A 14,363-nucleotide genomic window follows, 5' to 3' on the forward strand; every position below is an offset into this window, starting at 1 on the left:
CTAACAGAGGAACAGTTAGTATATGGGTTTGACCCATTTAATGTATAGTTTACACATTAGGTATGGTGAGAAACAAAGTTTTAAAATTTGTTCGAACTTAATCAGTTAAATTGATCCAATTGAAACTTGAATGTATGACTAGTTTGAACTAATTATTGGATTGGATATGTTGTCAAGTCAATAATGATATTATTAAATATATTAAAACCAATAAAAATCAACTTGGACTAACCTATTTTTCTAGATGGGTTTCTTCTTTAGTTTTGACTACTCACTTGCTTGAGCTTTGAAAGAGGAATTATTATGATTATTATTAATAATAATACATACTTCCTTAAGAACTAAATTAAACTAGAATACTATCAAAGAGTAGACATTCTGTGTTTTCAATATGTTATATTAGAAGGTTTTATTCATCTTTCTCTTTCTCTCTTGTAGTATATCTCACCCTATGTGGATGCAATATTTGATTGAATAAAAGATGTTTCTTCTGATTGATTGTAATATTATTATATGTTATAGGATATTATTTTATTATTACAAGATATTAGCTCTATTATTTTTCCCTTTTTTTATGATTTGTTATCTGTTACTTTACTAATTTATTGCCTTTTATTTTATTGATTTGTTCTATATTACTTTGCTGATATGTTTGTAGTTATTTCTTTTTTGCTCCTTTTGTAATCTACACATATACAAAATAATAATAAATGAAAAACTACAACCAATATTTCATATTTTTGCTTTCTATAATCTATACATTATATACTTTTTCAACATTCAGCTTTGGTGTAAGGGAGGGAAATAATAATTTCTTGGCATTTGGCAATATTTTGAATTTATAAATTGATTTAATATCTTTTGGCCTATTCATCATTGGTTCTCCTTGAAATACTAGTTTATCATGATAAGGCATCAAATCTAATCAAAGTTTAGAGCTTAGAGTTGGGTCACATGTACCACGTTAAAAGTACATGTGTTCATTTATCATTCGTCAAGTGGTAATCCTTTTTGCTATTTAAAATTGACAGATAGGAACAAATTATAATTTAAAGTTGATATATTCTTTTTGTGTCGAGTTGAAATTTTATGTAGGGGTGTGAAAAAAATCTAAATTGATCCGAACCGATTCATAACCAATTCGATCCATTTTGAAAAATTTGATTCATTTTGAAAAAAAATCCGAACCGAACCACTTTATAAAATCGGTTCAGTTATCCGATCCATTTTTACAAAGTGAATCGGTTTGGTTTGGTTTGGTTTTTTAAAAAAACCGATCCATATGTGAGTAAAAAGTGAATAATTGCACTGTACCAAACCGATCCATTTTTAAAAAAACCAATCCATATTTTAAAAAAACTAAACTGATCCACTTTTATGAAACGGTTCGGTTTAGTTCGATTCGGATTTTTCAAAAGACCGATTCATGAACACCCCTAATTTTATGTCACGCATATGAATCGGAGTGTCCTTTCGTTCTATGAATAAATTTCTTTGCTTTATTTTAAAATGGAGATTTGACAGTGTTATTTCCTACAAAAACAACATCCAATTACAACAAAAATAACTTTACACATGGAAAATAGTAACCTTACCCACATTATCCAATCGCAATCAACGACCAACCAACCAATTTTTTGTGTGAAATCCGAACCAGAGAATGTGATTTGATATGATTTTGTATGAAGTGATGATCATCGATCAACAAGACACCACCAAGTGAGGTTTGTATTTGTGTGATGAATAGAGTTAGAGGGTTTTATTGGGTGGGGGTCAGAACAAGGACGACGTACTATGGTTCCAACAAGTACAAGATAAATGTGCGTACGTGTGTGTTCTAATTGCTTTCTACGTGGTATTTTAACTACTTTAAATTTTTTTTTCTTTCTAAAATAAATAATTATTCCCTAAAAAATCTCTCCAATTAATCATGCATGCCCTAGGTCCATATATAACAGTACTTAATTAGTTAATGGAAGGATCCCACGTGTCATAGAAGATAGGATATATCTTCTTATTGATAGGAAAATAAATATCTAGGGACAAAAGAATTGCATGTGACTCAAGTTTTTCAGTTTCAGAATTTGATTAATTAATTTATTTGTTAAGCAATCCTTTCATAAGCACTTACGGTTTTGGATTGAGTGGTGATTATTATGACAAGTAGTGCTTTGCAGAGTACATATGATGTTTAATACTTACATTCTTAAAGTCAAACTTTTGTCATCGTAGTCATTTTCCCCGTCTTGTGGTCCCTAGTTAAAGTGTATGCGATACTTCAAAAAAATAATTACATGCATATAGTAATATATATATATATATATATATATATATATATATATATATATATATATATATATAAATTTATTTAATACGTGTCCATATATAATTTTAATGTTAATTTTAAATGAAATTTAACAATATATTTTATGTATTATTATAGTTTATACATATATATTTTAATAATATATTAATATATATTATATTATAATATAAAAATAATAATTTTTAATGATAAATGTAATATTATTATATACTACATGATAATTTTAATTTTTTTATAGTGAGGGATCGAACTGAAGTAATTGGATAGTTATACAAGATTCAAGTTTCATCTGATTTTCGAATTAAAGTCCAATTTAATCTCTTTTTACTCTATATGACAATTTAAAAGTTTTTTCATTCATGGGTATAATAGCGACAACAAAGTTTGCAAGTATAAATTTGGTATCCCAAATTCTGGATCAAAATCCTCTGTCTCCAACTCCTGTCTCCAAATTCATCCTCCAATCACAAAATGTCACATAATTACTTTTAATTTTAATTTTGATTTTTAAAAAATGTAATCGATTTTGTTACGATTTGTTGTTGGAACGTTGAGCAGTTCAACATGACTTTCTCCTACCTGTAAAAACACGCACCCATTAATAACACCTCCGTAGTAATATGTCTTTTAACATAACACAAGAATGACAGAAGAAATGGAACTACTAGGAAGAGAAGAGTAACCTGAACATAAATGGTGTATGGATGTGAAGTGGCTTTGAGAAAGATAATATGTGACCCAACGAATGGCTTCTCTTGCATTCTGCAACTCACCCTTCATGACCCCACCAAACTCAACAACACTCCACGAAAGCATGGTGGTGGTGAAGGCCATGGGAAAAAGTCATGTTGAACTGCCCAACGTTCCAACAACAAATCATAACAGAATGGTTACATTTTTTAAAAATTAAAATTAAAATTAAAAGTAATGATGTGACATTTTATGATTGGAGAGACAGGATTTGGAGACAGGAGTTGGAGACAGAGGATTTTGATCCGTTGAGAGCATGTCAAGTTTAACAATAACTAATAAGATGTGCCAGATTAACTTTTCTAACACCTGTCATGCATGGCCTAAAATAACCTAACAACGTACAATAAAACTGTGACTTAATCGATCAATTTGTACTATTTCATCTCACATTAAAATTCACAGATCATGGAATATCTGGAAAAAAAAAGTAAAATTAAGCATAACTCATTATTGCATTTTTAGATTAAATATGGATCCACCTATTCTTGAAGCAACTCATTTTACCATCTATGTTTGAATTTAAAAGGGTTATGATCAGAGCTCTATTTTTTGTTCAACACATTTAATTTACTATTAAAAACAAATTTGTAAAATATAACATCTCTCATTTTACCATCCATGACCAGGGATCAAAATCCTTTGTCTCCAACCCCTGTTCCCAAACCGTGTCTCTCCAATCACAAAATGTCACATCATTACTTTTAATTTTAATTTTGATTTTTAAAAAATGTAATCAATTTTGTTACGATTTGTTGTTGGAAAGTTGGGCAGTTCAATATATTAATGGGTGCGTGTTTTTATAGGTGGGAGAAAGTTATGTTGAACTGCCCAACGTTCCAACAACAAATCGTAACAAAATCGATTACATTTTTTAAAAATCAAAATTAAAAATAAAAGTAATCATGTGACATTTTGTGATTGGAAGGATAGGATTTGGGGACAGGAGTTGGAGGAGACAGAGGATTTTGATCCGCTCTCAACATATTTAGTCAAATTACAAGTTCTGGTTACTTTATTATGTAATTTTACAAAATCATCACTTTTACGATCCCTTAGATTGCAAAAATGTTATTATTTTTTATTAGGTAAAATATAGTAAAAAAAAAACTAAAGTGAATGAATTTTCTAATTAGAAATTAAAATGAATATTTCTTACAGTTATTATGAAAAACTTAAAAATGGGGATTTATAAAGAAATATGCATTCTTAACTTACTTTTGAAACAGGTTTGGTATAGTATAGGAGTTATATAAGAAATAATCATTCTTAACTCCTTTCACCTCTTCGTCCAAAATACATAAAAAATTATAATATAAAATTTGTCAACTGTATGTTTGCTTGAATTTAATAAAAGATATATTAAAAAAAAAAGATTTGAGATAAAATTTGGTGTGGATTGAAATTTACAATGGAGATTTTTTGAACGGAAAGTAGTTTGTCTGAAATTGATATTTCGTTTAAAATTCATGAGAATCTTGTAAAGAAAAATTCATTTGAAAGTTCTTTAGAAAATGACAATTCTCTTGTAACGAAAGTAATTTGTTTAAAATTGATATTTCCTCTCGACTTTTTATCTCAATCACTTTCTCTATCTCTTGTTTTCTTTTCCCTTCTATCATTTTCCATGCAACTTGTATGAATTTCATTTATTCATTTATGTAACTTTCATCGAGACTAATAAGTACATTTTTGGATAAATTTTTTCATAAATACTTCTAGAAGAGAAAAATAAAAAGAAAAATTAAAATAAGTCTCCTTATAAATTAGTTTATATACAAGTTTTTTTTTTTATAGAGAAATTAAAATGAGAAAACTTCAACAAATTAGTTTATACAAAAGCTAATTAGAGGACTTTTTTTTTTTAATTTTTCTTATTTTTCTCTCTTAAGTATTTTTGAGAAATTTTACTCAAACAAATATAAATGAGTTGAAATTAATAAATTAGAGTAAAAAATTTACATTATAACCTGGAAATCGGGTGAAATATAAATTTACGCATAGTGCAAATTTAAATACTATTCTCATTAATGTAAAAGAAATAATTTAATTTTTCTTACATATTTTTTCATAATACCAATACTTATAGATACTTAGATTATAAAATTATGGATTGGCTATAGTATTAGAGTTTGATTGTAAAGCGGATTTTCTTGTCGAGATTAGTTCGAGGTTAAACGAGTATCCATATATGTAAGTTTAGTTATCATATCTATATTAACTTGGTATCACTAATAATTGTAGATAACATTTGAGATTATTACTTAATATTTTGGTAAATAAATAAGTAATTAAAAAATGAATATATAATTATAATAGGAACTAAAACCTATATTTATAAATTTTAGAGGATAAAACAAATATCGAGTCCAAAATTAAAATTCGTTCATTTTATAAAAACTAAAATTATATTTAAATAATAATTTTTTCATTACATAATTTCTACCGTTAATTATTGACTAATATTTCAAGGACACTCCTTAATTTACATTAGAAAAAATTATAAATCTGATTTCAAATAACTCCATGATAATCCCTCAATATATATATATATATATATATATTAATACTTGAAAATTTTTGTTTTTGAATTTAGTTGGCAAAAAATATTATTTAGTGTTTAATTTTTTTTTAAAATATACTTTTAATGCTTAATAAGAGAATTAAAATCACATTTTTATACAAAGATAAAAGCAAATGAACAATTTTATATAAAAAAAAAATTAAAAACCATCGCGTGCGCATATATATATATATATAATAACCTCTTTACCTTTTTACATGTTATATTTTTGGTAAATTGGAATATCTCCTAGCTGAGAGACAAAAACTAATGCATAGAAATATTGAAACTCATTAAAAATATTAATATTTCTTAACAATTTTTTTTATATGCCTAAAGTAAACTAGGGATGAAATTTCTAACGACTTTATTTTTACAACATCTCTAACATATATAATAAACAAAATTATTTAACAACCATCTCACCTCCAATTATGTAGATATATATTTTAGTCCTAATTAACTAAGTAAACTCCTCCAATTATGTACACATATATTTTAGTCCTAATTAACTAAGTAACCTCAACCTCTTCCAAATGATGAAAGTATAGATTAATTATAACCTGGAGAAGAAAATGCACTTGTGTCGAAGTATGATTGGGAGATGACAACTTTCAAAGTGGTATGTGGTCCCTGATTCCGGAATCCATGATCAGATGTGACTGACTCATCTCAACGTTTGAAAAATTTCTTTTGCTCATCAATTTTTCTTGGGGTGTCATTGTGACTATGTTTCTACAAGAGAAACCTAGACAGCCCCACTTTATCACCTGTTTTCTTAACATCTTTCTCTGTCTGCTCTCTGTACTCTCCAAAGGTAAACCTTTTGTACACTCGTGGCATCATGTGGCTCTCTATCACTGCATCTTTCCAAGGGTTATAGAAATATGCCACTGAGAATCTCTCTACCTTCTCAGCTGCCACCACCCGGTGCACAGCACTTATGTAAGTTCCATTGCTTAGTGCCTGCATAGTTCAATTTTAAAATGCATGCTAGTCATTACATATCACTATTGGAAAATTAGTGTCATCTTTTTAACGTCGGACACACTAAAATCTGACATAAAAAAGATGCGGTGACATTTTTGTAATTTTTGTGAACTTTTTTACGTCGGACCCTACTAAGTCCGACGTAAAATGTCAAATCTACGTCGGATAGTGTTCGGCGTAGATTTGACATTTTACGTCCAACCCTATCAGGTCCGACGTAAAAAAAGGACGCGAAATTAAATAAGAGAGTGCGAGGCACAACGCGCGCATTCACTCTTCATCAAGGTTATCAATAAGGTTATACGGCGGATGGCGGCAAGGACCTTTAAGTGCCATATTGCCATGGCGGATGCCATGGCGGTCTATGGCGGACATCATGGCAGACAAAAAAAAAAAAAAAAAAATATATATATATATATATATATATATATATATATAATATGATGCAAAAGTAGAAAAATAACAAACAGAGTCACATATTAAAACCAACCATATAACAATCTAAAATTCATGGCATTTATAATCTATTGATAGTCATCATAAAGAAACATAAACCCCTAACCAACAAAAATAGTCATCAAAACAAAGCAACAATGTTAAAAAATAGCAAAACACAATTGTCATTCCTAAAACTATTTTGTTTAATCCTAAAACAAAACAACAATCCTCTGCCTCCCCTGACATTGTCGGATTGTCGGATGCGGTGGCAGTTGTGATGGCAAAACTCAAAGGAGGAGGAAGAAAATCTTGTCGGAGGTCACGGTGGGGCGTGCAGAGGTGACGGCGGAGGTGGTGGTGGCTCGCGGGGAGGCTAGGGTGGCGTGCGCGGAGGCAGCTGCGGTGGTGGCGGAGGTTATGGTGGCGCGACAGTGATGCAAGCGGAGGAGAAGAGACTTCTTAGTTCTTACGTGATGGTGGCGGCTGCGTCGGAGGCTGCGACGGTGGCAGCTGCGTCGGAGGCGACAGCGGCGGTTGAGTCATCGGCGTCGGTGGCGGTTGTGTTATCGGCGATGGTGGCAGATGCGGCGTGGGAGTCGGAGCAGTTGCGGGGAGGGGGGAGGTTTGCACGAAAGAGACTGTAAGTGATTTAGGGTTTCTAATGCCCTATTTCATCTGTTGGGTGCCCAACCCGGAAAACAAACCCGGGTCCAAACCAGAAAATAAAAAAAAAGGCCCAAAACGAAAAAAAAGGGCCAAAACGAAAAAAAAAGGGCCAAAATGAAAAACAAAAAAAAAATGGCCCAAAAACGGCGCCATGTCCGCCATGTCCGCCACGGACCGCCACGCCAAACCCGCCGTAACGGCCGCCATCTCCAAAATGGCGGAACCCCGCCATTTTCACCCTAAACCGCCATAAAGGATTGCGGCCGCCGCCGCCACGCCGTTATGGCCCCGTTATGGCGCCGCCATAACCGTTTTTTGATAACACTGCTCTTCATCACTTTTTGTTTTTCTCTCTGTAAACCCTCTCCTTCTCCTTTGTTATTGAATCGTTTTTTTGTCTTTTGCAGAGTGGGGTGAACTCTTTGTTACTCATTCGCACACTGTTGCAGCTCATCAGGTATGAATCAAGGTTTCGTTAATATCTTTTTGCTTCGCATTGCTATCGTGGCTATCTATTCTATTCGATTTTTTGGTTGTTCTATTCGTATAGGTCACAGGCCTTTTCTTCTGGGTTGTTCTATGAAACAGAACGGCCCGTTCTGCTTGCAGAAATGCCCATTCTCCAAGTAGAACGGGTCGTTCTACTTGCACTTGTTATGTTTTTATTTTTTATTTTTTTACTACTTTTTTACGTCGGACCTTGGTAATGTCCGACGTAAATTTACATCAGTTTTACAGGACCGACATAGATTTATGTCTCCCGTATTAACGTTGATATTTTTTCTGTGTAAAAAGCTCAAAATAACCAACATAAAATACCTCTTTTGTACTAGTATATATTTCATTTATGATCAGATCCAAGCAATCACTATGCAATTCTAAAGTTTAGATAAGTTATGTGTTTATTTAGACATTCAAAAAAGTGTTTCAAATAATGTATTTATAAGTTATACTAATAAAGTCTTCAAGTCAAGCTCACATCTTTATGAGATATGAGTTTCTTCTTTGCTGATTGAACTAATCAATATTTATTAAAATATGTCTAATTAGTCTTTGAAATTATTAGTACAAATAAATTTACATCATAAAATCATAGAAATGTCATTTTAATTTATAAAATTGTTAAATAATGATCACTTTAATTTCAAATAAATATTATAAAAACCGATAATGTAAATAATTTTTATTATATAATCACAAACTATTAAGTATCGTAAGTTTGTCAATTAATTTGTGATAATTATTTTAAAAAATATTTGATGATGATTTTTAGTTTGTTAACAATGTAATTTTTTTTATTACTGACAATATATAGAAAATAAAATCTTAAATTATTGATGTTAATAGATAATTTTTAAATTAAAAAATTAGATACTAAAATGATTAATGTTTAATAATTTTAAAAATTAAAAATTTTGGAAACTAATGAATTTAATTGATGTTTATAAATTTATATAGATTAATTTAGATTGGACTAATTTGCTATTTGAGTTTGTTGAGGCAGTTAGGCATTAGATTACTTTTTTGACTCTAGCTAGTGGGTTCATGTTGTAAACATCCTGTCATGGACTCATCTTTAATTTCTTGACCCCTCCCTCTTTTCTTTTAATCCTTTTTTCGTGCTTATATGATAGCATTGATGTAAGTTAGGCCCATTTTTGTCCATTATGATCTGCTGGAAGATTGTCATTGGTGAGTAAGCAATTCAAAGTGAGGGAAAGCCAGTGTTTGAAATTATTACAAGCAAAGTTGTTGGCATACTAAAATTTATCACATCACTCTTTATTTATGTAGATATTAATTTTTGTACAGGACCCACAGACATGAGTTATCTTAAAAAAAAAATGAGAATATTTCCAATGCAAGTTGAAATGACCAGGGATATATCACATCCAGATTTTCACCTATAATCCTTGGGTGGTCATCAATGATTTTTCTGCATTCTTTTCCTTCCACATATTTTCTTGCTTATAGAATGATCGGTGCATGATATGGTGTGACGTAAATTGGGTGACGTAAATACCTTTTTTTGCACTAGTGATATGGTGTGATTTTTTTTTTTAAGGAGTTAGACCGGTTTAAATTTTACACCACTAAATTAACTTTTGTGTAAATTTACTTTATATATATATCACTTTCTTTTTTAATATTTTTCATATACACATTAATTAAAACTATTCTCTAAAGTTGAAGGAGTCAATGAAAGTTATCTCATTGTATTGTATATATAATACACAATGTTGTTATTTACTTTTTCACTTTCTATTATACCTATCGAAAAAGAGTTTCATTGGTTTCCACACTCTTTATATATTAGGTGATGTGACATTTTACACAACCTAAAATAAGATATGAAAACAAAATGATACGAAAATATTAAGACTAATAATTTGCAAATTTTGAAATACCTATTCTATAATGATTACTTATATATATTTTACTTTTTTTTGCACACCAATAATTTTGATGTCATTAATTTGTTACTAAATTCATCTTCATATGTACTATACCAAAAACTATCTTTCATATATAGTTAAGATTCCCTAGCTAATACGTGTGCCGGACTTAAATTCAACCCTAGGCCTGAACTAATCACTTAAAGTGAAAAGTTATGTGAAAGGTGATACAAGAAAAGGAAATGGAGGAATAGTTTTGGTATCATTATATACATTACATGATGCTTTGGGAAATTATAGCCCTTTTGAAAATACATTACCCTTACCAATTATATTAGTATATATCTCCATCACACAAATTATTTATTTATGTTAAATCAAGATAGTTTATAGTCAAAAGTTAATGACTAAATTTTTGAAATACTGATATTCATTTAAATTAAGTATTAATTTCTTCTAATAAATATTATATATATATATATATATATATATATATATCAATTAAAGATTGAATTCCTACTTACATATTTAAAAGACATAATTATCTGTCAATTATATCGCACTTTGTTAGTTTATATACTTTATTATTGTTCATATTAATATTCTATTATAAGAATAAAGCAAGAGTGTTGAGATCATTACCTGGAATAAATCACCAATATTAACAACAAGAGCTTGGGGGTTAGGTTTGACACCAACCCAATTTCCATCTTTCATTAGTTGCAACCCCCCAATCTGGTCCTGGTGTACTATAGTGAGGAAACTAGAATCAGTGTGAGGTAAGAGGCCAAAGAACCTTGGAGAGAATGGACATGGTGGATATCTGTTTAGGCGAAGAAAGCTTGTGTTTGCTGAACAGTTTTCTTGGAAATAGCTGAATTTGATGTTCACTTTCTGAGCTAGAATTTGCACTAAGCTTTCTGCTAGAGGAGCAACCACAGATGCAAAAGCTTCAATTGTTGATCTAGATAATTTAGCATAACAATTGATTAGAAAAATTATACATATTAGATAGTAAATAACTGTTCAAGAAATTTAATATAATGGTCCTCAAAGGTCGTAAAAGTTGTTTAACACTCCAAAATAAACTCAACGTGCAGATCATATAAAAGGAGACAGAATATATATAGAAACTTTTGGACATTGTTGGACATTGTTGCCTTAAGTACATGCAATAACTTTATATGCAAAAGGTAGCCAACATCATTTTCTTCTAAGGACTTTAATATTAAAAGATCTACATGATTAATTCTAAACCATTTATTATTTGGGTCGTGCATGTTTTTGGATATCAGAAAAAGGGAATGAAGAAAAGATGAACCTTACTAGTGTATATATGGGTCACAAATTTTCTTTTAATAACATACACATGTTATGTTCTCAAATCTATTAAAGTCATTCCTTGACATTATTTTATCCTAAGCTAACAGAAGAACTAAGTACTAAAACTTCAAAACCAATAAATCCTATATATTCAATTTACCCTCATATTTACTGTTTCCAAGTTTATTTTTTTTAGCATGTTGTCACCTTAAAAATTCTATAATAGCAACATACAACAATTTGTGTAACTTTAAATTTTATGTAATTTATCTTTTTATAATTAACAAATGTAATGAATAATATAATATAAACTAATAAATTGTCGGTTCAAATGATATTGGACTCAATCTCTTTAAATAAGATTTTATATTCAAATTGAAAAAGAAATTATTTGAAATAGAAGATTTTTTTAAAGATAATTAGTCAATTTTTCTAAATAAAACTAATCTTTAATAAAATTGATAGATATTTTATATTAATAATTTAATTTTAAAAAAATGACATATATAATATAGAAAGATATAAACACAAAAAAGTCAATGTTATATAAGTATGATTTCTCACAATTATAACATGCAATTGCCTTCCCACCCAAAATTTGAGAAACAATGCAGTGTTGTCTACCTCAGACTTTGGTGCTGGTCCATCCTAGCTATGTCTGGAAGAAACATGTGGAAGGCTTCTGACCATGAAATTTGCCTCAAGTTTGTGGCAGAAGGGTTGCCCCACCTGTAACTTCTGGCTGGTAAATTCAAGAAATTCTCACTAGACTTGTGTGCAAAAGGGTTGCGGAACACTTCCATTTGCTCACACCTCAGACTCTGCAGCAACTCTTGTGAAACACCATGATTCACAACCTGGAAAAAACCCCATGTTCTGGCAGCTCCACTGATTTCTTCCATGCACTCCACCCTCTCATGCTTGCCAAGACTTAGCTTGGAAAGATCAATCAGAGGAAGCTCACACCACTCGGATTTGTCACTTGTGTTAATACCAACATCAACATCGAGTGAGCCTTGTAGAAGGATCTTGTAGATCTCTAAAAATGGAGGTTCATAATCCATTTGAGATAGAGTAGTGATGAGCTAGCTCTCTCAATACTTGGAATTGTCCTTCCCAAGTCACACACTTATATATATATTATGTTAGGAGTCTCCTATCAGTCCACTGAGCTTGACTTCTGTAAATTCTGGCTTAATCTAATTTGTTTATTAGTGAAATGTTTGTTTTTGAAAGAACTTAAGTAAAAACAAAATGGGTTAATAGCATGTTTGGAGAAATTTTTTTCCCTCATTTCAGTTACTATTTTTTAAGTTAAACCATCCAATTGGGTAATGAAAGTGAGTGGCCATTACAATTTAGTTCTTAAAAGAAAAATAAAATACATCTAAAAATAACTTTTCTCAAGAAAGTTAGTCTATGAATATTTGAAAGCAATTGACAATATTATTGTAATTGATATGATATATTATAAGTGTCACATATACGTTACAAGGATCAAATTCAATAATTCTTATTTTACATAGATTAAATTAAAAGATTTTATTTAAGTAATATTTTATAAATATTTTAAAAATTTTAAATTAATATATGCACTAATTTATTAAAATTTATTTCGATTCTTGAAAATTAATAATAACTTTTAAATAGATACTTATTCATAAATAGTAAACATCTACACATTTCAAACTTTTAAATTAACCATTATATTAGTATTTTAAAATTTATTTCAATAACTTTCAATTTAATCACTATCCAAGAAATATCAACATATACATTCCAAATGATTAAATCAATCTTTATAAAAAATTCTTTTTGATTTAGTTTCTACTAGTTACTAACATGTTTTAAATTGGTCAATTAATTAAATATAATATAAGGCTATTAACAATAAATTTATTGATTAATTTTATTTTGTTAATATACATTACTCATCAAATGCGCTATCTTATTTAAAGAATTTAAGTCTAATTTTATTTGAATATTGCTAAATATTTATTATAAGTTTAATTATCTTTTTTATTTATATGATTTTATGTATTTTACCTTTTAGTCTTTATAAAAAAAATATTATATTTTAGTTTTTATAATTATATTTTTTTAAAATTTCATAAATTTTATTTTTCAACCATTGTAAAAGTACACTAAAAATTTAAAATGAACAAAAATAATGTATATAATAATTAAAATAAAACATTTTTTGATACAAGAACTAAAAACTAAAGTTGTGCTAAAAAAAAGCTAAAAACTCACGGAACTATAAACTAATGATATTTAATTAAAGTTGTAATATATCTACGCAATAGATAATAGAAAGTAATATTTCTTTTAAATATGTACTATGGTGGCTTATCTAACAATAACTAAGAGTATCTCCGGTGAGAGTTGCATCCCTTGTATCATATTATTGTTACATCAATTCTGGTATATTTTATGTGTTGTTTAAATTTTAGTAAAATTACTTATAGAAGCAATTTTGCTAAAATTTAAGCAATCCATAAAATAAATCAGAGCTGATGTGACAATGATGTGACACAAACAACCTGTTAGAGATGCTCTAAGAACATTTCTAATAGGGATTGCTTATAAGTAATTTCCTGTGCCACATTCAGTTCTGACTCACTTTATGGATTGCTTAAATTTTAGCAGAGTTACTTCTACAAACAATTCTACTAAAATTTAAACAATCCATAAAATAAACCAGAACTAATGTGATACAGGAAGTTGTTTATAAGCAATTCCATTGCAAAGACTCTAAATAGTCATGTCATTAATGGACCGTACCGCAATTCGTCCCGACAATGCACTTACATTATAAGATCGAAGAGAAAACAAACTGCATTGCGGGACCCAACAAAAATTGAAATACGTGCCTATGGGGTACCTTTGTTCCGATAGATACCATATTCCA

At 29.5% G+C, this 14,363-nt stretch overlaps 1 protein-coding gene across 1 annotated transcript; it reads right to left on the reverse strand.

Moving 5' to 3' along the window:
- Positions 1–5,907: 5,907 nt before the first annotated feature.
- Positions 5,908–12,584, reverse strand: LOC109815100 (gibberellin 2-beta-dioxygenase 8). Its single transcript, XM_020379695.3, has 3 exons — positions 12,077–12,584; positions 10,772–11,093; positions 5,908–6,605 (listed from the first exon to the last, which is right to left on the reverse strand). Exons 1-3 carry the CDS (start codon positions 12,514–12,516, stop codon positions 6,375–6,377), a joined length of 993 nt encoding a protein of 330 aa, XP_020235284.1. The 5' UTR covers positions 12,517–12,584; the 3' UTR covers positions 5,908–6,374.
- Positions 12,585–14,363: the final 1,779 nt, after the last annotated feature.

The sequence above is a fragment of the Cajanus cajan genome, chromosome 10, assembly GCF_000230855.2.
Source record: "Cajanus cajan strain Asha chromosome 10, NIPB_CcT2T_4, whole genome shotgun sequence".
NCBI classification, from domain to species: Eukaryota; Viridiplantae; Streptophyta; class Magnoliopsida; order Fabales; family Fabaceae; genus Cajanus; species Cajanus cajan.